The sequence below is a fragment of the Prosopis cineraria genome, unplaced genomic scaffold, assembly GCF_029017545.1.
Source record: "Prosopis cineraria cultivar Desert tree isolate PC_DT_omini unplaced genomic scaffold, ASM2901754v1 PC9, whole genome shotgun sequence".
NCBI classification, from domain to species: domain Eukaryota; kingdom Viridiplantae; phylum Streptophyta; class Magnoliopsida; order Fabales; family Fabaceae; genus Prosopis; species Prosopis cineraria.
This window is the reverse complement of record NW_026555340.1, coordinates 18121544-18148321: the sequence shown is the minus strand read 5'-3', so window position 1 is coordinate 18148321 and position 26778 is coordinate 18121544. Positions and strand designations below refer to the sequence as shown.

Below are 26778 nucleotides of genomic sequence, written 5' to 3'. Positions count from 1 at the left end.
ATTCAGCTTAAATAAGCTCAAAAGCTTGAGTAGTTAGAGTAAGGTTTGATTATATAATTTTTTTTATATGTTAAAGTATTTTAAATCTAATTCTAATAAATCGAGCCGAAGTTGAGCCAGCCTCTCGAATTACCGACTATAGAAATGGGAGACACGCGAAAGCTAGGAAACGTATTTAAAAGGGGGAATCAAGCAAAGATTGGGTTATTATTATTATTATTGTGATTGTACTCTTCTCTTTCTTTTATTGCTCTGAGCTTTCTTTTCAGTATTTTCTTATGTAACTTTGTAATTTATTTCAGTTTGCATAACAATATAAGAAGGACTTCGTCTTGCATTTCCCTTTTTCATTCCTGATTTGATTATTACTGAGCGAGAGGAGTAGATTTTAAAATTTACAGGATTCAACATACTCGAACATTTTTTTTTAAAAAAATACAAACAAATAAAAAAGGATACTTAAACCGAAGGAGGAATTTTATTATCAACGCAAATCCGCAACCACATACACAATATAATAATTAAACAGACTCGCAGCCAGAAGGCTTTATTATTATCGTAAACCCTATAGAAAGGCTTTACTAAAGACATAGTACTAATAAACAAGCTAATAATTCAAGACAACACCTCCTCCTTCAAATCTGAGCAGGTCTAGCAGCCGAAACAACGGCGTTTCCTTAAAGGACTCATGCAAGGCGATGAACATATTTGGCACGGCTATGGTTGCCATGACAGCACACATATCTGACTAACTGTATCTCCATCTCAGATTGACATGTCACACATTCTAAGGGAACAGAAACATCACTTACATTGGTCTTTAGATCCAAACGGAGACAATTTGATTGAGGTGGAAACTCATTGAAATATTCGTTCACAAAAGCCCCATCAAAGCCATGTTGAGTGATATTGTGTTTCCATGACTCAAACTTATAGAGAGTTTTGTACACGCTCACACCGGAGCCAACCATTTTAACCTCAGACCCTTGGCTTATGATAACCCAGCCGGACTTTTCTCGCCGGAGGGCAAGGAATTTCTTGAGATTGTCCAAGGAAGGGTCGTCCTTGATGGTTGTTGTCTTCATACTTTTCAAGCTGGTGAACACATTCTCTACAAAAGCCCAGAACTTATATGCAAACTTGAAGTCATTCTCAGCCTGCTTGCCGTGATGATAGTATTTTATAGCAAAACCACTTGAGCTTATGATCTTGTCCCTTTTGATTTTTTCCAACTCAACGGTGATTTTACCCAACCAGCTACCATCGTAGTTGTTGGTGTCCGCTTCGTCCATGCATCCGAAGATAATGTTGTAATCTTTCTCATTCTGAGATATATATACATATATATATATATATATATATATATATATATTCACATGTCACTTGTTGGAAATTTAGTGAAGACATAGCAGCTTTTACTATATACATACACACATATATAATTTAAGAAGCACCGACATTTGTACATGCATCGAATATAATATAGCATAGTAGTGTGGATATGACAATTTTGAAAATTTTAATATTTAGGTATGGAAATATATGTGATACATATTTCAAATTTTTAGCATACAAGTATAAGAATCTTGAGTTTTAAACCAGTATTTTCTAAAGAAATATAAAGATATTTTCAACAATTAACATGAAATATTTTTTTTTGTTTTTAAATATTACTTTGATCCTGTTGGTGTTTTATAAAAGATGGAATGTGGTTCTAATTATATGGTGTGTCCAACAACAACAATAAGCCTCATTCCAATGGGTGTCTCAAACAAAAAAAAAATAAATAAAGTTATTTTTTAAATTTCATACTTTACTGTGAGAAAGTATTTGCACAAATAACAAGATGACTCATCTTCTTCCTTCAATTAAGAACGGCGTAGTTCAAAAGCTAAGATGCTTTTTAATAAATAAAACAACATAATAACTTCAGTTAAAATACGTGAAAAACGTCTCAAAAACATCATATAAATAGAATGGGTTGGAGTAATATAAATATATTATGTTGAAAAAAGATCATAAGAATACAAATGTTAAAACATGTGATACGTACCATAAACTACAGGACGTGTATGATATATTATCAGGTAATATACGGCCCTGTTTATATTTTTGAAACATCAGTGCTTCATATATATACAGTATAAATGAAAGTAAAAAGAGCTACTTACCAAACTTGAGAGTTGTTGATTGATATCCTTGAGTATTGACCAGAACCAATTCCAATTCCGAACAAAAATCAAATCATCACCTGTACTCCATGGGAATGCATGGTGTCCCCAAGCAAATAACATGGCCAACGCATCGTTATTTGTCCTGCTTCCTTGTTGGTTGAACACAGCAATCATAGGCTTATTCATGTACCTCAGCTTCTGTCTGATCAGTTTCTTACATGCGGGTCCAACAATGGAATAATCCACCACACACGACCATGTAACAAATTGTTGTGCAATAAAGTTGAATTGTGTCTTGATCTTCTCACTGTCTAAAGAAGAAGAAACAATTGGGACCCACAAGATCTTGAAGTCACTCTTTCGCATCCCATCTTTTTCGCATTTTGGATTTGACGCCAAATCTTCGCTGATTTCTTTCAAAAGCTTAATCTCATCTTCGATGCCGAACAGTCCGGAAATGAACAATAACACACACTTGTTCTTCAACATTTCATCGATCTTCACCTGTAACAGAAAAAGAAAACTGATGAGTAATGATTAATCTCACATAAAGATATATATATATATATATATATTTCTAACAAAAATTAGAATTAAAAAAAGGAAATTATTAGTCCAAATAGATCGAATCCTATATATAATTCTAAGTTCTAACCCTTGATTTCGTCGAGCGGTAATACACGTAGTGATGCTCTGGACTTTTGGGGAATAACAGACATTTCAAAACTTGTGAAATTCCTGTAGGAGTTTGGAATGCCCCACGTAGACGTTCTGAATATTCATCTATCTCACCTGCAATAATGACACCATTTTTTGTCCTTATATATTAGTACCAATTAGTTTATTGGTAATATATATATATATATATTAATTACAAAATAAGAATTAGGATTAGTATAAGCTCGTGACCTTTCTTCTCCTCTATCTCTTTCAGGTACCCCTGTAATGTGGCAAGAACATCGGAAATCCATTTGCTAGTTTTGGATAATGTGTCGTTGCTGACCCTGAAGCAAAACAGCTCTTAAATAACTAATTCACATATACTCTATAAGCAGATTAATTGTGAAAAAAATGTATTGGTTTCCTTAAAATACCCCTCCTTGAAAACCAACCCATTTAGGGGTGTGTGTGTGTGGACGAGTGAGCGTGTGTGCTTGTGCTAAGTTCTAGCCAGCCCGCAGCAATTAGTTTAACCTATATTTCAGATAGAATGGACTGGCTAGATTAAAGTACAACAATCACATGTGAAATTAAACATGGTTTTAGAACCTAATAGACTATGATAAACTTACTGATAACTGCCCATGCAGAAAGTACTAGAACAAACAACAATGGCATAGACAGCCAAGTAAACAAAGTAAGGGAATTCAAGCCTAGCTTCGTCCAAAGTGGGGATAAGGTCCTCTAATTCGGCATAATCTTGTTGCTCCAACATTCCCTTCAGCTTAAGCAAACATTGAACCGTTAAGAAAACATCCCTCACTAGACAGTTGTATTTGGAAACGGTTTCCTTGACGCTTCCTTCGACGACGGCTTGAACATCATTCAAGACAGCCAATGATGTTCCAAGGTGTTCGCCATCTTTAACCTGAGAAAGAAGATGGAAATTCCCATAATCCAAAGCAAATCCTGCTAGTGCCATCACTGCTATTGCATGCCATGGATATTCCTTCCGCAGATCTGTCATCATCTTCACTGTTGTTTCTTGTGCAGCATCAGGAACTATCCTCCTCATCTATATGTGTGTATAAAAAAAACATCAAGAAAATGAGTTAATATTACTGAGTTAATAATTGCATGTACGTAAATATGTGTGTGTGTAAATTTATTGATAATTACTTCATGATTCTTAAAACATGTTAGATGAAACTTTAATCTTTTTGCAGAAATTACATCTTTTCATTTATATTCTCATCAGGAGCAAAGGCAAGATTTAAAAATAAAGGGGGCAAAATTTAAAAACATATCTATTACAAAGTTTTTATAAATTTTAGGGGCACTAAAAGTATATAACCTATATAATATAAAGAAAATTTTTAAAAATTGAGGGGGCTTGGCCCCTGCTGGTCCCGCCTCTCTCCACCATTGATCCTCATTAAATACTCTATATAAATTCCTTAATAATGACATTAAAATTCCAATGTATCATTTTTTTAAAAAGTAATAAATGAAGTAGGAGCATAGTATAGTTGAAAAACTAATTATAAAATTATTCAAAGCCTTATATTTTGGACTAACTAGAGATTCTAAAAAATGCCCCATATATATATATATATATATATTTATATGTTTTTATGTATGTATTTGTTTAAAATAAAACAATAACCTGACAAGCAATCTTCTGAAGTCGTTCAATGGGTGACTTGAAACCGGAGAGTGTTGCCTTGTCCTCCTTATTAACATTAAGCTGCAGCAAGTAAACAACAAATAAATAATACATAAAATTAACGAAAAATTATTCAGTTATATTCTCCATTAAGTAGTGGAAAAGACGATAGCTCACAAAGGATATAGATAGATAGATAGATGGATGGATGGATGGATAGATAGATAGATAGATAGATAGATAGATAGATAGATATAGAGAGACAGAGAGAGAAACCTTTATGTTTGGATCAGAAACCTTAAATGAGGCTTCCATGATGTTAGAGACGACCATGAACAAAGCCTCCACATTGAGGGTTTGGTTGGTTGGTTTAATGTCACCGGACTCATCATAACCAAAATTAAGGACGTTTTTGATGGATTGGGTTAAAGGAGGCATAGCATATGATGATTCTTGGGAAGCCATGGTATTTCCAACAAACAGCACTTTTGAAGAGAGTGTGTTATAATTGGAAAATGAAGAAGATATGGCCAGCTTGTGCTGAACTAGTATCCCCTCAATGCATATTTATAGGCTAAATGGCTTCTGATAAAATCTATTTAAAAAACTCATCACTTAAGTTAATGTTAATGCATGGTACGCAGATGGTAATAGTGTTCAATTTTTAACTCTTGTGTGTGAATAAGGGTTTATCCTTTATCTTCTAGTAATATGAAATAGAGATTGGTCTTTATTATATTAGAGAAAGATACTCTTTGTTCATATCCAAAGACAAAATTTATGGAGTGTGTGTGTGTGTGTTTATATATAAAAAGGGAATAACACTACTTAATTCTGTATGGTTGGAGGCAAAAAGAGGGGAGGGGAGATTTTAATGAGTTCGATTTCAAAGAAATGGAAAAAAATGTGAGATAAAAGAGTAACAAAATTAATTAAAAGCTTTGAACCCCACTTCTCTAATTTTTTTTTTTTAAAAAAACTGAACTTTTAAAAATCTACCCTCCCCTCTAACCAAAATGCACTTTTAAGCGCCTAAAGGGATTACTCAAACATATAAGAATAAATTAAACCAAAATCAATGTAATATATACTTCTTTCATTAAAAAATATAAGACATTTTAACCGAATTTCACATCTCAATAAAATAGTTATTTGTTTTTAAATTAATATCATCTTTTCATATATACCTCTATTTAATAAGGTGTAGATATTTCAAAATAGAATAGTAACATACTAACCGATAAAATATGTATATTAGTGTTTTTCTTATTATTTTAATTTGGGCTATCTAAGATTTAATTAATATTATTTTATGTTGTATTTGAATTAATGGATATTTAGATTTGGATTTGGATTTGAATTAATTCAACTATTTAGACTATACACAAAAATCTATGAATTTAGAAATTCATTAGTGATGGATAATTTGTCACTAGGTCCGAAATTAGTGACGGATTTTCTTGATTAGTGATATATTGTCTGTTGCTAATTGCAATTTTTTTATTAGTAACTCTAACCATTTGAAATTTCAATAACTTCAAATCTCTCATTTTCTTTATCCAAACAAATAATTTTAAATATATAAGTTTGAAATATAAGATTTTAAATCTAAAATTCAAATCCACCAATACAAAGGTTACCTTAATGAATTTTGACTGGCATATAGAAATCTGTAGCTATGGTTTCTTAATTTTTTTAATTTAATTATTTGACTGGATCATATTCAAATATTGTTTTGAATTTAAAAATGTCAATAGTACATAGGCATTCTCTTTGTTATAGGAAATGTATATTATCATTACCATTCTCCTCATTTCTGATCCATCAATTATGTTTCCTAGAATTTCGATGCATTCGCCTCCTTTGGTGCGTGAGAGAGAATATAACTGACTGACTGATCTAATTGGTCTTTTTATATTGCCAGAATCAATTCTAGTGTTTTGTACTTTTATAATAACATAAACAAGCAGTACAAGTGAAAAATTAGCATATGCTTCACCGAGATCAGCAAAGTTGACTAAGATTTTTTAAGCTTCTTTCTCATTTCACTTTAATTTGTTTCTATTGTTACTTCTTTGTCAGTTTTCTTTTTCCCCCTCCTATCACCTACGGGATGATATTGTTGTAATCTATTTCCTTATATATTTTTATAATTGATTTTTTTACCAAAAAAAGTGAAAATAAATTAGCATAATTTATTTTTTTATACACAAACATGCATAGGTATATACTCCTTCTATTAAAAATATAAGGCAATTTTTTAAGTTGTATGTTCAAAAATATAATATATTTTTAGTTTTTCAATATGTAATTAATGAGATTTTTCAAAAAAAATTCTCAATGAATAAATAACTCAACCCTTCTATATTTAACTGAGACACCCTATTAAATAAAGGTAGATATAAAAAGATAGTATTAGTTTGGATACAATTAACTAATTTATTGAGATGTAAGTCCCTTTAATGTTATATAACATTTATTATTTTCTTCCAAATATGCTCTTTGTCTCAATTTCCAATGAGGAGATAAAATGTTTGTTTTATAAATTTATAGTATTTATTAGGTACAAAAATAGAAATCAAAGTATTTTTTAAACAACTACAATTATGTAACTAATTTTTCTTGATTAGCTTATGAGTTTTATAGATGACTTATAATAAAAACCGGATGGAATATTGATGGATTCCTAGATTTTTTTTATAACACTCTACAATTCAATTCATATATATAATTGAAGACTCTATTTGGTCTTTTTATATTACTAGAATTAATTTGAGTGTTTGTACTTTTATAATAACATAAACAAACGCGCAGTTTAGCAGTACAAGTCAAAAATTAGCATGCTTTAATTTTTTTGCTGGATACTCATACAGGTTTATAAGATTGATGACTCTATTGATGACTCAATACTATATCATATAATGGTTGTTGGGAAAATTGTTTATTTGGCTCAAGAACAACAAAAAATGATGTAATGAGATACCCTTTTGGTCCTATTTATAGAGTAGAGAGAGTATTTGTTTTAACTATATTTATAAGGAACCTTATAATGGTTATTATTGTGTTCATTTTTAACTTTTTGCCCCTATTAGATGTTGAGAAGGTTATTATATGCTAGATTATTTTTTTAAGTATGTATATTTAGTAGATGTAAAGCAGAAAACTTATTAAATTTTAGATGGAGTTAACAAGGTTTCATGTTTTTCTTGATTTTGTTGAAAATGCTAGAAATGACTTATAAATAAGACAGTAAATAGATTGAGTGCGTGTAACACAAATTGTAGAGGTTTGGGCCCCTTAAGTATCATTTCAAGGATTAATTCCTAAAGATATGTATGGAAAAGCATCCCTTGAAAAAGGATAACCTCTTTAAATGACATTCAAATTTCTTAAGAAATTAGTCTTACAGCTGTCAACTGTTGGGATATCTTGGGTAAAACAAAAGAGTTCATATCAAATGAATAGAGTAGTACTCCTTCTATCGTAATTTATAGGACACCTTTTATAGAGATTTAACATTTCAAAATATAAAGCACTTTAATAAAAATAAGATTTTATTAATAATACTTTTTTAATATTAGTCTTTCCATTATATTCTCTCCCTCTTTAATATTCTTTCACAAATTTTTGGAGTATTAATTGCAGGGCATTTTTAGAAGTATATATTTTTGCTTTTGAAAAAAAAGTTGTAAATGTTATTTAATAAGTTTTATTGATATGTATGGTTTCATCTAAAAATATTTTATAAACTGAGACGGAGGGAGTGAATTGCAAATGTTCAATCAATTTGTTAATAGTAGAAAAAAGTTGAGCTGTGAATTCTGATTTTCAAAGTATAATTCAATTAAAAGTGGCATGGAACCCCATATTTGTAGTCTTAATTGAGTTGGAAATCTCCAAAAGTTGAATTTCAAATGAAAAAAAATAATCATTTCATCCTATAATTTTAAATTTATTATAACTTAGTTCCTAATTTTGACTTGTTATGTTATAATCTAGTTTTTATTGTTTTAATTCGATTGTAACTTAATTTTTAAATTTTAACTCAGTACATCTCAATCTCTATGATTTTAATCATTTAAAATATTTGTCCTTTTATTTAGAAAAATAAAATCCTAATGACTAAATTGTACTGAATTAAAGTTAGAGGATTGAGTTATAATTAAGTTAAAATTATGAAAACTAAATGAGTAATTTTTCGATTTGAAATAATCAAAGTACATCATACTTTTCCCCTTTTTAATTTTTTTAAATTTTATTCCTAACCTAACCCTTCCTTTTTTTTTTAAGCAAAACACACACATCTAAATACATACTCCCCTCATCTCTATATATAAAATGTTTTTAACCAATCTTATATATTAATAAAAGTTTGTTATTTTGTTGAATTCACATAAAAACATAATGATTTTTAAGTTTTACCTCTAATAATATTATAATTAATATCATAATGGTGGTAGGAAAACATATAATTAATGATCTATTTCATTTTTTAGATAAGGATAAAATTATTTAATTATTTAAAAATATCATTGTCACCTCTTATATTTAAAAATAAAATAAAATTTTAAAAAACACTTTATAAGGATGGAAGAAGCAAAACAAACATGTTGGCGCAAACTTTAAAAATCTATTCCAAGCAAGGTTGGCATTATCACTGGAATACCTAACCCTTGACTTTTTTTTTTTAAATTTGTGGATATTAGTTGAGGTCTCCACGTGTTAAATGCTAAAAGCCATAATTTTTAATGCGCATTTCTTAATTCAGATTTATTAAGATAATTTTTTTTTTTGCATTTTTAATCCTTTCTTCAATGTTTATTGAAATAATAAGTAATGTAACATAGAGATCCATGCCTCCTAGTTAAATTTGGAAACCAAGAACTAAACGTGCAGTATTATTTAAAATTGCTAAGTGGGAACGTGAGAAACTACACCTTTCCTCAATGTTCGCGTTGAATCTTGATTATTTATGTTATTAGTGCTTGTCATGTAATTCAAAAAACAATTAAAAAAAAGAAAAGAAACTACATTTTTCTTATTAAGAACCAATATATCTCTATGGTTTTTCCCCCTTTTTAATTTCCCTTTTGGAAAATAACTATTTGGTATGTGTTTAAAATAATAAAACAATTTAATTAATAATAGTTTTAACGGTTTCCTTAGCTAGCTTATTATATTTAAAAGCCATAAAGATGCATAGAAAATGTTTTTGAGAAAAATACCATTAATTTCATCCGATAATGTTTGAATCAAACCTAATAAAAAAAAAGCCGATAAATATGCATGAGCCTATACTAATTTTGATTCCAAATCACAGTTTACCTATTATTGCGTGATTCACTCACGTAAAGACAAAAGTTTAATTAAAAAAAAAAAAGTTAGCCGCAGTCTGCAAGTCAGATGCCTATTTAATATTTTTTAATTGAAAGTTAACATATTTTTCATAGACTTTCGACGTATACATGACTGGCATGTGCAAGTTATATAGACTTATAACTTCAATTCACCATGCATTTATTGTCTTATGAAAAGTTCTGAATACAAATAAAATATAGGAGATTTTTTTTTTAATTGACGGAGCCTATTTCTTATACTTAGTTATTTGGTACCAAAAAAATTAAAAAAAACGAGAAATAAGCATAAGGTTTAAAAATTAATTTGATCTGTCCTTCATCCTAAAGTCTTCGTTATATTAATTTTTTATGAGAACAATAAATTCGTCATTTTAAATTGAAAAGGAGTGAGCTGTAAGTCTCACTTCAATTAATTTCCCTTTTAATAAAGTGAGGCTAAAATTAGAAGTGAGCTCTAAGTCTCATTTTAATTTATTTTAATAAGTAGGGGTAAAATTGAAAGTTTGTTATATTTTTAAATAAAATTAATAATTTAATCACCTCTTCTTAATTCCAATGAGATAGTTAAAAATATCTTATAATAAAAATCAAGAAGAGTATGTTTGTTGAGGTCTTAGCACATTTAATGAGAAAAACTATAATTTTTTCTGCGCACACCTGGTATCTTGAGCTTGCTTTCTATTGAATTGAGTGAGCTTTAATGGGTCAAAACTAATCTAAATTAAGCCAGGATAAGACCCTTTCAAGCAAAAGCTCTTCTACCAATACTTTTATAATTTTAAATCTCGAACTTTAAACTTTTAGTTAAATTGGTACAGCTTAATCGCCAGTTGAATAAAACCTAAGGCAGCAAAAAAAAAAAAAAAAAGAACCATAATTTTTAATGCAAATGTCAGGGCGCCAATGCTATCTTTTTAATTCAGCATTCATTAAGATATTTTTTTTATGTTTTTCCTTCAATATTTATTCAAACAAAAATTATAACACAAAGGTCCACGCCTCCCCTATGTTAAATTTGAAAATATCTATATATATATATATATATATATCTGCAAGTCTTTAAAGTTTTTCCCAATTTTGAGTTATAGTTTCTGCAATTTATTTTGTTTTAATTGAATTCATGTAATTTGATCAACTAAATTTTTTAACCCTTAACACTTAAAGTCATTGAATTTCTTTAAAAAATAAAATTAAGAAATATTATATTTTTATTAAATGATTATATAACTTTAGAATTAATTAAATAATTTTTATAACTCAAAATTTATCTAATTAAGTTGTCTTTTAAATATTTTTTGTACTTATAGTAATTTGATAAAAATTAACAAAAAAATTAAACTGTGCATTAAATTAAATTTTCTATAAACTCTTAAAGTATTTTTGTTTGGAAAATTTAATAGTTCATTATTAATTTTAACCTTCAAACATTAACATATTTAACAGACCAAACTATAAGGGCTTAATACAAATAAAATGAACTACAAAGATCAAATTCAAAGTTGAGAAAAACTATAAGGACATGTAGATTAATTCTCCCAATTTAAAACTAAGAATTTAACCTGCAGTATTATTTAAAAATTGATACATGGATTAATTAGGGTTATATTCACTTTCATGTTGGAGTCATTCGTCTTATCCTGACTCTTCATGGAAGAAGAGGTATTCCAACAACTTCTAGAGTCACTCTACTGGATTCTACCTATAAGTCATATAGTAATGGCTTAGTCAGAGCCATACTGACTACTCTCAGTAATGGAAGAGTAGTTTTTACCATAGCCCTGACTTTAATATAAAACTTACTAATCCTACTCTTCTTCATGACTAAAAGTTTAGATCCAGATCTATGGAGCAGAACAATAATCAGATGCTATTATGGCAATTCTCCATCATCAAATGATCCTTTAACTTCAAGATCATTCTTTCAATCATAACTTTTCAAATGCAACCAAAGATTCTTTGTATATGGTTGCAGATAATCTTGGAGACTCATTTATCCCACAAATCCCAAGACACGTGCCTATTGAGGAACTTGCCAACATGATGCCTTTAAAATAGATTAACAACTATGAAAGGGAATTCCATGGTATCCAAAAGGATGTCCATACTACAAAACCCCCTGAACTCTACTGACTATAGGATGGTACAGTTAAATCTATTTTCAAGAGAACCTAGAACATAAGTTCCAAATTAAATTTTTGGAAGAATAATGTCTATTTCTTTAGCTTTTGTTAGAGATAAATGAGATCCTCTTATTAAGTGGTTTACTATAGAAGCCAAGCCTATCTATGTCTTACACATTAACAGTCACTTTATTTAGGATTGCGCCCAGAACTGTGCGATCTAAGTTGTGACTGTTACCTTTAGAATAATTCTAATAATGAAGATTACAGTTACAAAAGAAGAAGAAGAACTAGGAAGTCCAAGTATCCTAGATCTCTGTCCAAACATAAGTGTCATCCTAAGGATGATGATGATAACCATGGCCCTAAACAACCTACAAAGAGAAAATAGGTAGGACCTCCAAATCCTCCTATAAAATGAAGCACTCTTTTTAAAACTCCTTAAAGAAATTGGCCACAAAGATCTTCTCCCTCTAAAGATACTAGAACTGGTTGTGCCATAATGATTAGAACCTGTCATTCTAATAATCACTCCTTCACCAGTATAAGCTTTGCCTTGTATTGCAACAATAATGCCTTACGACGAAGAATTTCCTCCTCTTGAACAAAAGACATATGATAGGAGAAAGGTGACTAGCAAACCTTTTGTCCCACAAATAGAGTTAACTCCTCATGGTACTCTCAATTTTGTTACACCAATCGAAGAAGTTCTCAACTGGTAGTCTCAAAATGCTGTTAGTCAAAATAGAGTCCTTCACAAGATAGATTCCAAGCTTGATCATTTGATAAACACAATAGAAAGCCTGTCTTTACAAGATAATCAAATTGATGACTAAGTAAAGAATCTATACTAAAGATTCTGTAAGCAAGAACCAAAATTAGATACAAACTAAGGATATAGTGGACTGAAATACTTTAAAACACAAAAAGAAATTTTTGAAGTAAAGAGAAAATTACAGCAGATAGAAGCAGATCTAGCCAAAGACCAGTCTAGAATCTAACCTTCCCTACCATGAGTAGACAATTCCCAACTTATACTTCCATACAAACCTATATCCAACTGAGATTGATTATAGTAAGATGTTCAAGATGTCTTGTCTAGTTCTCAAAAAAGCCCTAAAATAACCAGTCCAAAGACTAAAATATCTATGTCTTATATAGATAATCCACCTTCTTACTAAAAACCCTGAGACCATCAAGCCTCCCCATCATTTACTAAAATCCTTAAAAAAACTCTTGACCATAAAGACACCTCCTGCTTCTTTACCAAAAACCAAGCCACCATCTATAATTGAAAAGCTCAAAGGGATTAAAGATCCTTTAAATCCCTCTGGAATAATTTCTTCTATGCGAAATGCAGTCTTTAACTAGGTTTTCTCTAAACATGAAGATACAAATTCTCTAGCTTCAATTAAAGCATCTATAGAGTATATAGACTCTAAAACAGATCAATACCTGATTGATTTATCAAAAATTACAATGGTTCAACCCCAAACTAATCAACAGCAACCTTAAGATGAAACTAGGATATAAACAATCATAGAAGATCATCCTAATGAAGAATCTAGAATTAAGGAAGAAGTCCCTATTGAACTAATTCATCATGGTTCTAGTTCTAGACCTACTTCTGAACCCTAGTTTACATTTGATTATTTACCTCCATATAGATAGAGAGAAAGACTCTAGGAATTTAGTGCTTGGATTGACTTACAGATGAATAGACCTAACGTTACTATAAGAGCAGTACTTTTAGAATTTCTCTCAAGTATGACTGGAAATTTGAGAGAATGGTTCCAAAGTATTAGTAAATATGATAAAATTAAGGCTACTCAGATTAATGCATCTCAACTCCTTAGAGTAATCCATAAAGAATTCCTTAGAGATTTCAATATCATTGACAAAAGAAGCAGATAAGAATTCTTTAAAATGAAATGTTGTTCACTCAACTGAAAAGATCTTTAGAAACACTTCCAACAAATGTCTAAGAAGTATTTTGTGTTAAATGGTGCTAACGATATTAATCTCAAGCATACATTTATTACTTCTTTAACAAAAGAACTTCAACCAGAGCTGCATAGAGCAATTAACACATTAAGGAAAGATATGTCACAAATTTCTCTTGGAGAAGTCTATCAACTAGTGTTGTCTACCTTGGATAAGCTTTGTGATCAATAACAATTTATGAAGTCCATGTTAAAAGGAAAGCCAAGGCTATAGTTGGCCTATAAAAAGCCTTACTTGAAGATCAAATGCAAAGAACCTAATCTTTACTCCTATAAAAAGAAGATTCATTTTCATAAATATAGGCATAAACCATTCAAATTGAAGAGGCATTGATCCTTAAGGTTTTTCATAAGAAGAACTTCAAAGATCAAAAAATCAAATCGATACTTTTATCTATGGTTAAAAAGGGCATTTTGTAAACAAAATGTCCTTACAAGTCCAAAAAGGACATAAAACTATTACAATCTCTTGAAACTACCATTTCTCTTAATGAAAACCAAGATGTCTTAAAGAATAATTAGAAAAAAATAAAGATACTCATTATGTTCTTCCAGTTTTTGATGAAAGTACAGATGATGAATAGTATCCTCACTAATATCTACCACTTTATGCCATTTGGCCTACCCAATTCAAAGCCTTGATCCATCTCTTTTAAGCCTAACTCCTATAGGCCTTATAAACCTTCACCAACCATCTTGTCTAGCTCAAGTGCCACAGCCCAATGTAAAAATCTAAATCCTACCTTCTAAATATGATGTCCCTGTCTCTGTCATAGCCTTAATGGATAATGCTCCTATAGAACTATCATGAAACCCTATATTCTCCCTCGAGGAGAATAGGTCCCTTACAATGAGTATTTTGTTCCAGCTAATGACAAACTCTTCACAATAGATCTTATTACCAAAATAAAAATTGGTATAAGGTTTTTCCCTAGATGTACATACTGGATAAAAGTTCTAGGAAGCCATCTCCCTGATAAATACATTCTCATTGAATTTGATATATATAGAGAAACTAAAAATCTACAGATGCTCCCTATAGGTATTCGATTCAAATAGTTTTCAAGGAATACATTGACATTCCAAGTATAATGGAATTCAAAAAGCTTCTCTAGGATATGAACACATTAAAGATCAACTTCTTGAGTTTTACTGTGAAAGTCATGATCAATTTCAGCACCCATATCCTTTACGGAAAAACAAGAAGTTTTTTATTAAACTTTCCTTAAAAAAGAATGAGGATGTTAATCCTATAAAGGCATCCTATATTGGGATGAATCCAGAATATTTTGCTTTAGCTAGAAAAGAATGTATAGCTTTGCTCAAACAAGGCCTTATTGAGCCCACAAAATTAGATTTGGCTTGCCAAGCTTTTTACATAGAAAAAAAGATCTAAAAAGTAAAGAGGGAAAAAGAAGTTGGTAATTGATTATAAACCTCTTAATATCTTTCTTCAAGATAACAAGTTTCCTTTACCCAAGATCAAGACCCAGTTAGTACATCTAAAGCAAGCCAAGATATTTTTAAAGTTCGATCTCAAAGCAAGATTTTGGTAGCTTGGAATAGATCATGAAAACAGATATAAGACAACCTTTTGCATTATAGATGCTCAATACCAATGGATAATCATGCCTTTTAGACTAAAGATTGTCCTATCATTATTTCAAAATTCCATGATTAGAATCTTTAAGCCCATTATCCATGGTGCTCTTGTTTATATTGATGACATCTTGCGGTTTTTAAAAATTAAACAAGAGCATAAGGACCTTTTTAGCTCAATTTTACAAAATCGTCCAACAGTACATGATTATGCTTTCAGCTCATAAAGGATATATTTGCTCAACCTAAGTAGAACTTTTGGGTATGGTGATTCAAGTTGGATAGTACCAGCCCAGTTCACACATTCTTGAGGAATTACTGAACTTTTCTTATGAGAACTTATCCAAAACTCAAGTACAATAGTTTTTGGGTATTTATAGTTAATTATATTAGAGATTTTATTCCTCAAGTATCCAATTATACTAGCTAGTTGTCCAAACTTTTGAGAAAAAATCCACCTTAGGGTCCCAAACAGATAAAAGCTGTCCAGTACTTACAGTAAATTTGTTAGCATCCTCCTTTACTCAGAATCCCTCACAAAGGATAGTGTATCTTACAAATTGATACTAGTGATGATTTTTTTCATGCAAGTAGAGAATTCAAACCCTTCAAAAAGAATTATCATATAGCCTACAAAGAAGTCCTAGTTGTGAAATGTGACATTGAAAAATGCAGTTTTCATCTTAGCCCTTATTACTTTGTGATAGAAATGGACAACATGTCATTCCTAATGATCTTAGATCAAAATAAGAAGATCCTCCTTAAAGCTCAACTCCTTTGATGGAAAGATTGGTTTGCTCACTATAAATTTACAGTCTGACATATTAAGGGAAGCCACAACATCATTACAGACTACTTTACTAAATCTCAAAAGAAAATTAATCTGATTACCCTTCTAAAAAAGCCACCCCTCTTTATCCTAAACATTATGCCCAGCAGCTTAGTTTTTCCACCAAGTTATAATCCAATCAATGTCCTAGAAGTCTAAAAGTTTGCCAGAAGAAGCTTATTTTACTGGCTCTACATCCTCCTCCTAAAAACCCAAATCCAAACCCAACTTGAATATTTTAATATTTAAGCTCCTTGCCTTGCTGTCCCTTTTATTAGAGGTCATATTCCAAATAAACTCATGTGATACAGCAAGGTAAGGAGCTTAAATATCATGAAGGTAAGGAACTATATCTGTGTTATAGTTGTTCCTCCTCTAGAGATCTTTCATTATCTATATAACTCAACTCATGAAAGTTCAAATCTTTGAAAACTCCTTCAATGCTTCACACCTATTTCCAGAAGGCGCAAGGAACTCTCTCGAGTAGTTGAAAAGGAGTTATCATGGAAAATCTCTTTATAGGAACAAAGGGCCTACTCCTTCTCTGTGGTTCATCATCCTTATCACCTTGACAGTAAAGGAAAACTCTATCTAGCCAACCAAGCATACTTAGAGAAAATCACTACCAATTGGATAACACCTGAAAATTTCATTTTAATTGAATTAAAAGAATTTTATGTTAAATGAATAATTATTAGTTCCAGATCCTAATCTTAAGTGCATATCTATCAGCCCAATCCCTCATCAGCCCATTCTTCTAAGTGACCTGTCTTCATCTATCCAATATGAATTTCTTGAATGGCTTACAAGCCACTGTACAAACAAGACACTCTACCTAGATGGAATCCTATGATGAAGTGTCATCATCCACACTTCTATCATTTCTACAGAGCCAAGACCTATTTCAAATAGAGACATAGACCTATCAATTATTCTTAGAGCTAAAAGATAGACCAACATGGACCCACTTAGGATATGGATCAAGATTTTGATGATGAATAGCTAGAACAACTCATGCACGATAGCCCTGTAGCTAGAAGGCATCAAAAAGAAGAAAAACATTGGCTCAACTTATCATACGATCAAGAGTGTATCCACAAAAGCTTTTGCTAATCATGAAAGGAATTTGCTTTAGTCATGTCTTCTTTTAAGGGTTTATCTTGCAGTTATTTTGTCAAAAGTCACTCTTGACTTTTTGACAAAGCAGTTTGCTTTTAGTAATGTCAATTAACTTTTACTTTTACTTTTGTCTTTCCTAAAGTAACTAGGCATGTGAAAAAAGTTAGTCCATTTTTAATCATCCACCATCTGTCCTGATCCTCTACACTATGTCTATATAAGGAGGTTTTAGTTTGCTTGTTAGGAAGAACTTGTTGGGCAATAAAACTTGTGTGTTTTTTCAATTATGTCTCTCTAAAAGCTCTTCCTCTCTCCTTAAGGCCTATTTCTTTAATATCCTGTATTTGTCATACTAAGATTCAAGTATGCTCTGCACTTGCTTCTTTGACGAACCTATGCCTTAAAAAGAATTTGACTGATGATCTATAAGTATGAGCTCATGTCAGTATGCTTAGAGATTCTTAAATTGAAGTGCTAAGGGTTGAGGATCTTAAAGTGACCTAAGTTTGTCCAGGAGAGGCATTGAAGGGCCTCACTTGGATAGATATACCCTGTAGCACTAAGACTTAAGGATCTTTGGGACTAGACTCATATGAGTCCCCCTATGGTATCAAAGTCTTTTATCATTAATGTTTGGGCTCAACCCCACTTATAATCTCCAAAAAAAAGGAACTTTTTTAATAATTAAAAGGACCAAGACAAAATTTTTTATTTTTCCCCTTTTAATTTCATTTATTGGAAAATTAATAACTATCCAATGTGTTTAAAATAATAAATTAATTAAATAATAATAGTTTTTTTGAGGAGAAACAAATATTATATATAGAATAAAAATATCAACATACAACATAATAGTTTGTAAACCATGGTGAAAACATTATAAATAAATGGAATCATTAGAAGGAGAATGACAAAGAGGTAACCAATTTAAGTCCCAAGTGCCAAATTTCAGGAATTTGCAAGTTCAGCTCTCAATTTTATAACTTCATTGTGATAAATTTGTAACTTATTTTCTAAACAAATTTATTTTCTCTTGTTATAATTTGAAATATAAGTTGTAAATTTATTATAATAAAGTTGCAAAATTAAAAACTAAACTTGCAAATTCTAGGAGTTTAGCAGTTGAGATCTAAGGGACTTGTCTGTCATTCTCTCATCATTAGGAGTGTAAAAAACTGGAAGACAAAATGTTTTAACAATCAACTTCCTTTGGAGTTGAAATGTATGTTATCAACATATTCTTGGTTTTCTTGACAACAAATTTTTTGACAATCAATGTCTTTTAGAGTACAATTGCTCAAATGACACTTAGATTTATTGAAGAATTAATCTTATAGCTATCAACTATGAGAATACTTTGAGAAATCAAAAATCAAACACAACTTTATCAAGAATAAGATGACCTGACGTAATCATATAAGTAACATTGTTACAAAACTACTTTCGTCTTTTTCACCCCCACTTACTCTTTCAATACTCCCTCTCACTCTAAAACTAAAAAACATAATGATATCTAATTCAAATCTATTAATTTTATAATAATTGTTAAATAGTGATCAAATAAAATCATTCATTCCTCTAATAAAACTCTCAAATAATAAAATGGCTGTTTTTATCTATTTGATCACATACTCTCAAACAAATACACTCAAGGATTCATCATATAGCCTTCTTGAAGTAATCGAGATTTCGAGAGAAGCCATACATATGCATGTGCCAGTACTAATTTTGACTTCATTAAATCACGGTTAGCTCACGCAATAATAAAAGTTTACTTTGACAAAATAATAATGAGCTGCAAAATCATATGTCTATTACCATTTTTTTATTGAAAAATTTTAACATATTTTTCATAGACTTCAAAGAATCAAAGGTACGAACTGGGGTGTGCAAGTTATAGATTTAAAGGTAACTCCAAATCATCAGCATTTATTGTCATAAGGTTTTAAAATTAATTTCGATCTATCATTCACCCTCAAGTCTTCATTATATTATTTTTTTTATAAGAACAATCAATTCGTCATTTTAAATTGGAAATGAGTGAGCTGTTAAGTCTCGTTTCAATAAATTTGTATTTTTAGCCCCACTTCGTACCGAAACAAATAAATTTGTATTTTTAAATTTCGCTACTTGCTACATAAAATTATGATGCATGAACAAGATTGATTGATTTGGTTATAGATTTTGAAAAATTGGGTCCTTGGGGAACGTTTACCTAAAAAGATTCATGAATTTCACAACTTTGCCTGCCAAATCTACCCATGGAGTATGCGAAATTTACTATACAAGTTTCACTCACTTAATTTTTTTTAAGTTATAAAAAGCATATACAAAAAATTTTAGAGGAAAATTAATCAACAAATTTTTATAGTTTTTCTCAAATTTGAATCAGGTTCCTAAAGTTTATCTTATTTAATTTGGGTTCTTATAGTTTTAAATTAGGTTCGACAGTTTATTTTATTTAAATTAGATGCTTATAATTTGATCCATTAATATGTCAATCCGTGAGAAGGTCATTAGAATTATCAATGAATAATTAACTTTTTCAAAATAAAATACTTTTAAAATTTATAGAATATTTGATTCGACACTTTTTGGTGAAAATTTTGATTTAATACGATGTTCACATTTTATTAAATTATTTCTGAAAATTCTATATGTAAAGAAATTATTAAGGCATGGAGCAACTTAATTATATAAATTTGGAATTATAAAAATTATGTATCTAAATTCTAAATTTACATAATCTGTTGATAAAAATATAAAAGTACTTAATTTTATTTTTTAAAAAAGAAAAAAATTCAAAAATTTTAACATTTAGAGATTAACAAATCTAATGAATCAAACCACAAGAGTTCAATTCAAATAAAAAAATTTAAAGAATTAAATCAAAATTGAGAAAAACTATAAGGATCAGAGTGGATTAAAATTTTTTTTTGGCACTTCAGACAACCTTTACTCCTTATAAAAGGAAACATATGCTTTTTTGTTTTTAATCTAATCGCCTGATATCTTAGGAAATATTGGATGGAAACCTATATGGTTTTGATCCTCGATAGTTGTCTAAAGAAATTAATGAAAGCAATCAGTTTAAGGGTTTGCAATGCTTGTGGCCAAAAAAAAAAAATGAGGATGCAATATTTGGTTCTGGTCCTAGTATAATTTTTTTCCCCTTAAATGTGTGCAATAGTTTAATAATGCTCAATAGGACATTGCCCCCTCACATAAGGAACGAGAAGGTAATACAAAAATTTAAACGCCCTATGTACCTCATATGATAATAGGGAGTATATCAATAAAAATACCCTCAAAAGGATTTAGTGAGAGAGAGAGAGAGAGACAGAGACAGAGAGAAGGATCCTTGATAAATTGGATACTATTACAATAATTATACTTATGAATTTATTAATGTTTACTTGTTAGAAATTCTTTAGAAATTAAATTTCATCTAAGGGATTTTATAGTGATTTTACTAACTATATTATCATCATTTATTAATCATTCCAATGACGTAATTATAAGCTTACATAAGACTCAAATTTTTTAGTTGACTTATTTCCAACACCAATGTCAACCAACCATGTTATTTTTTCTTAAACTTAATTTAAAGATATATTCGAATTTCAATTGGGCAAAATTAATTATGAAAAAATTGATTAACATGATTAATTTTGATAATAATTAATTATGACAAAATTAAACATGTTTGAATGATTTAATCAAAATCAATTTTAGAAGTACAAATTACTATAAAGGGTATTGCTTTTTAAAATGTAAATATAGATAAAGATATATATAATATTATTAAATTTGTTGAACTCTATTCATTTTACTTTTTACTATTAAATTTAACTATTAATTTATAATTAATATATTAATTAATGGATTAAAAATATATTTTCTTAAAAGGGGCCTATATTTATGAATAATGTCTCACTTGGCAATTCAACTTAAACTTGTTGTCATTAACGTATGCAGATCTCCTTCTTTGAATTTTCCTCACTATTCTTTTCGATAATCCCACTAGCTTTTTATCATTTTCTTATATTTCTGGCAAAGCTTTCTGTAATTGCCCCTTTAGGGTTTCTTCGAACCTCTCAATTTATTTTATATCAAGCAAGATACTTCGGAGTTATGCTTGAAATGCTTTTGCTTCCACTTCAATGGCTGATGTTGGTCATGAATACCCAAAGAAGACAAAGGCAACTGGGGACAATCAGATCATAGCAAGACAGATCTTGTTCGACGATGGCTAAAGTTTGCGGATGGTGGTCATAGATTGTAGAGAGAGGTCCAATGTCTTTAAACCGCCCATGTTTTGTACCTATATAAGCATATGCCAATAACTTGTCTGAGGACATACTGCTCAAGAGTTTTTGAGCTCTTCTCTTGTTCTTCCTAAGTTCTACCTTTCTTGTTTATATTTTTGCTATTTTGTCACCTATTTTCTGCAGGAAGGGTTCTTTTTATCTTGGGGAGCTTTCGCAATTTAATTGGTATGATGGAATAGCTCTTAAGGATAATAATTCTTGGGCAAGACTCAAATAAGCTTTTCTATAGGATTTTTCAAGTAGTATTTCCCCTTTGATGATGCAAATTAACAGATAATATTATTTAATAAAATTAGTTACTTGATTTTGTAAACCTCCCATGTGTACATATGCTGATGTATATATACTCTGTTATAATTCCTCAATAGAATAAGAAAATTCATTTTTTTCCCTTTCAAAAATTCTCTTGGTATCAAAGCACTTAAGCGTCTCTTAATTGTGCTGTGCCATGGCCCCTCCAGTCGAAAATGATTCTTCGATGGCAGTGCCACCACTGCAATCAAATACCTCTAACCTTTTTTACCTTCATCCTAATGAAAATCTTGCCCTTATTCTTGTCTCACCACCTCTTGATGGCAGCAATTATCATATGCAAGCTCACGCTATGACCATGGCTCTTCAATCAAAGAACAAGTTCGATTTTCATCAATGGTTCCTTGCACCAACCACGTTCTTTTGATCCTCTTTATTCTTCTTGGATTCGTTGTAAACATTATGGTAGTTTCTTGGATTACCAAGTCTATCTCACCCACAATTTCTCATAGCATCCTTTGGATTGATGATGTATGCAACATCTAGATAGATCTTTGACATTGATTCTCTCATGTCAACAAATTTCACATTATTGAATTGCAGGAAGAAATTTCTAGTTTACATCAAGGAGATATGTTAGTTAGTCAATTTTTTACTCGTCTTAAAATTCTTTGGGACGAATTGATTAATTTTCATCCAATTAAGCACTGTGTGTGTAAGCGTACATGTTATTATGGCATGGCTGCTGATGCGCGTGTTTACCAGGAGGAAGATTATGTCATTCATTTCTTACGTAGATTGAATGATCAATATAGCACTGTTAAATCCCAAATTATGTTGACGGATCCCTTGTCGATGGTTAATCGTGTCTTCTCTCTTGTTGGTCAACAAGAATGAGAAATGCTAGGAAATCAAGATTCCAAGATTCTTTTCACCAAGGCTTTATCTAACACTTCAAAAACCCCTGGTTCTGGTTCTAATGGTGGTTCTTCAAATGAAAAATTCTGCACTTATTGTGGTAAGTTCTGTCATACAATTGAGACATGCTACAAGAAAAATGGTTATCTTCTAGGGTACAAAAATCAAGGTTAGAAGTCTGGTTCCTCCATTCATCATGTTACCTCTCAGGATTCCTCTTTTGTTTCTCTTACTCCTACTACTGTTCAAACTGGTGGACAAACCTTTACTGCTGAACAATTTCAACATCTCTTAGCTCCTGTACAAGAGCCAACCTCTTCCAAGAATGATCATCATGTTTTGATGAATGCTGTGAAGACAAGTGAGGGTCCTCAAGATCCTTCTTGGATCATAGACACAGGTGCTACTGATCATGTTTGCTTCTCTTTAGATGCTTCCACCTCTTATAAACATATTTCTCCTACCAATATAAGTATGCCAAATGGTTCGTTTGCCATTGCCACTGTCTCTGGTTTCATTAGCCTTTCACTTGACTTCACCCTCTATGATGTTTTTTATATTCTTGAATTATCAATTAATGTCACACCTGAAAATAAAAAATGACTGGCACAAAGTGTGAATTATTTCACATATTCCTTAAGCCTTGATTAATTTTTTTTATAAATTTATTCTTCTTTTTATTTGAAATTATGATATAACTAATAATATATGCATTATAACGAAAGTTTTAATATTTTTGTAAAAATTTCGGTAGCACCTTTCTTGTATGCAAAATTTTCCAAAAACTTTGCAATACAATTTTACAAGTAAAATATCACAAATATCAAGAGCACAACTCCCTCCAGCAAAGAGACAAAGTATAACAAGATAAGAACCTTAACTATAGCTTGTGTGGAGCACTTAGAATACAATTTACAAAAATATGATTTCATAATTAAAGTTTTACATCAAGAGAAAGTTTAGATCCATAGCTCCTCCACTTCCAGTCAGTAATAAACCCATCAACGATCAGTATCAGCTAATGAGTCTGAGACCAAAATAACTTTATAGTGAATAACGTCTCAACCGTAACATTTTGTAGAATCAAAATGAATAAAATATAATAGTTATATGTGTAATTCTATATGTAACAAATTTGTAAACTTGAAATAAAAAGTTCTATATGTAACTCCAATAATAAGAACATTTAAATCTATAATGACAAAGTAACTTTAACATTTGATCTTAACAAATCAAAATGATTAAATAATAAATAAGAATAACAATATTAACTAATTAAAAACCATTAAATATAAAATCACCAATTGACTAAAAATTCATATTTTTAGGGATTTATCAAAATAATTCACAAACATAGATAATCCACGAGAATAAATAACCAAACGTGGATTATGCCACGAAAACAAACATAGACATACAGTCTATGAGAGTAAGTAATCGAACGTAACATGAGCTACGAAATAAACACAGACACACAGTCTATGAGAGTAATGCTAATCAAACATGACTTAAAGCCATAAAAGCAAATGTAGGTACAAGACCCATGAATAACAAACATGAGAATAAAGCTCATGAAAACAAACTAGCTAGTCATTAACCAAGACGCTAAGGGCTAATGGAATTGCCATTAGCAACCAATGTCCTATATGAAATTTTCTTCAAATCCATTTTCAAACATGCGAGAAAATTATCACTATAAAAAATACAATTCCCATTTTTAAAGTCAAACTCACATAAATAGCTTTGAGCATTAAAAAACTTTGCCAAAATAAAATTTTGTAACTAATGTCCATGTTTGGCATTTATTGAGTAACCCAAAAATAACCATAGTTGATAGAAATAATCTCATCAATTTTAAAAGTATCCTTAATAAAGAAAAACATATACACATGCTATAATTCAAATATCTTTCAACATCTCTTTATAATTTCTCCAAATAAAAATAAAAATAATTTAATTAAAAAATTATTAAATATGTAATATAATTGTTATTAAATGATCTATATAAAAAATATCTTAGAAAAAATTTTATTGATAAATCAGTTGGGACGCTATCTACTTATCTAAAATTTTATTAATGTATAATGTTATCCTCTTACCACATTAATTGATTTCCTCTCATTCCAAACTTTCTATAGAATATATTAGGGTTTTAATAAACTTCTAACAATACTCAAAAACTCTCTTCCAACATTAATACATCCTCTCTCTATATATATAATGACAATAAATTTAAAACTTTGGAACCAAGATTTATACAAGTTTCTCCATGGACATAACTAATTTTTCAATCCACTCAGAAGAACTTATAACATTAAAACCTCTGATCACATAATCTGTTAACAACTAATTTCACAATTAAATTTCCTTTGCAAACTTAAAAGTTAATTCATAGATCAATAACACATACACTAACATACTTCGCATAGGAACCAATGAAATTTCAAAAAAATGCAAACAAGTCAAGCAAAACACTTCTAATAGGCATTTTATCGAACACCTTATGAGCATTAATCATTAACTGATATTAACCTTTTCCTTTTTAATTTCTATGAACACCTCATTTTGTTCAGGCCCCCACAAAAAATAAAGGAATAAAATAAAAAAATTGAAGAGCCTTTTTTTAATAAAATAATAAAAAATGAAATTAATAAATAAGAATTAAATGAAAATTTCTCAAATTTATGCCTTAATATGAGTCTTCAATTAGGAAAACTCAAATGAAAATCCAATCCCTAAAATTGTGCCTTGATTTAAAATAGTAAAAGTCAAATAAAATTAATCAAAAATTTTGATTTGAAAGGATTCAACAATTAAAGCTGGAAGTCCTAATTTTTATCTATAAAAAGGTGGTGATCAAGGAAAAAGAGGAGAAAAAAGGAGGAGGCAACAAATAAAGGAGCTTGAGAGAGTTTGTTAAAAGGGTAGAGAATATTTGTCCTCTTGCATCATCTCCACTCATTATAATATGATGTTAGGATTGGGTAGGGATGCTCTAGATAAGATAATACTAATTGCTCATTATTCCAATACCCTAAGGAAAGCCAATCCTCTCATTTGAGATCACATGTATGATCTTTAAAAATATTGAAGGCTGAAGGGTATAGGATTAGTGATGACTTCCAATATTTTATTGAATATATTGGTGTTTTTAATGTAATTGAAAGTCATTTATATAAATTTTGTTGGCAAAAATATGATTAAGTGGATAAATGTGTGTGAAAATGAGCTTGGAAATATGTCAGAAGTTAGTGGACCAATTCTATCATTTATTCTGGGTTTTATGCATGTAGGGAGGCCCAATTCAAGGGCCCAAAGAAGCAATTTTAGAGCATAAGTCAAAGGAATTAAATTTGAAAATAAAATCTGAACAGGTCATATTTGTTGTAACGAAATGTGATTTTAGTAAAACGCACAGTTTTGACTCTCAGCTAATTTTAAGGACTTGGGGACCTCATTTTCGATGATTCTTTACCTTCAACAGCTACAGAACATCCAAGAAGAGGGAAAAGAGCTAAAGAAAGGTTGGAGAAGTTTGGGTTTAGTGGAAAATCAAGGGTTTTGTAACATCCTAAAAATTTTAAGACTCAAATTTATTTAAAAAAATAAATAAAAATAAAATAAAATATCTATAATTAAATTAAAATTTAGAATAATTTAATAGAGGCCCAGAGTTTGAATTTTATTAAGTAAAAGTTTGGTTTTATTTGATTTTTAACTATGGGAAAAATTACCAAAGTTGACCCGAGC

The 26778-nt window shown here is 30.1% G+C and overlaps 2 protein-coding genes across 2 annotated transcripts; both read right to left on the bottom strand.

Moving 5' to 3' along the window:
• Positions 1-544: 544 nt before the first annotated feature.
• Positions 545-3601, bottom strand: LOC129319426 (protein SIEVE ELEMENT OCCLUSION B-like). The gene is made up of 5 exons (XM_054964490.1): positions 3467-3601; positions 3084-3178; positions 2830-2966; positions 2172-2678; positions 545-1325 (listed from the first exon to the last, which is right to left on the bottom strand). Exons 1-5 carry the CDS (start codon positions 3478-3480, stop codon positions 687-689), a joined length of 1392 nt encoding a protein of 463 aa, XP_054820465.1. The 5' UTR covers positions 3481-3601; the 3' UTR covers positions 545-686.
• On the bottom strand, positions 3548-4965 carry LOC129319625 (protein SIEVE ELEMENT OCCLUSION B-like). Its single transcript, XM_054964720.1, has 4 exons — positions 4777-4965; positions 4501-4581; positions 3663-3909; positions 3548-3618 (listed from the first exon to the last, which is right to left on the bottom strand). The coding sequence occupies exons 1-4, from the start codon at positions 4963-4965 to the stop codon at positions 3548-3550; spliced, it is 588 nt and encodes a 195-aa protein (XP_054820695.1).
• Positions 4966-26778: the final 21813 nt, after the last annotated feature.

Excerpts from the sequence above, each read along its gene's own strand:
- LOC129319426 (XM_054964490.1), bottom strand. Across the intron at positions 2,967-3,083 it reads AGAGATAGAGGAGAAGAAAG|GTGAGATAGATGAATATTCA; the intron begins GTCACGAGCTTA and ends TCATTATTGCAG. Across the intron at positions 1,326-2,171 it reads ATCAACAACTCTCAAGTTTG|AATGAGAAAGATTACAACAT; the intron begins GTAAGTAGCTCT and ends TATATATCTCAG.
- LOC129319625 (XM_054964720.1), bottom strand. The coding sequence starts at position 4,965 with ATGGCTTCCCAAGAATCATCATATGCTATGCCTCCTTTAACCCAATCC. Across the intron at positions 4,582-4,776 it reads TTTCTGATCCAAACATAAAG|CTTAATGTTAATAAGGAGGA; the intron begins GTTTCTCTCTCT and ends TACTTGCTGCAG. Across the intron at positions 3,910-4,500 it reads TTCAGAAGATTGCTTGTCAG|ATGAGGAGGATAGTTCCTGA; the intron begins GTTATTGTTTTA and ends ACACACATATAG.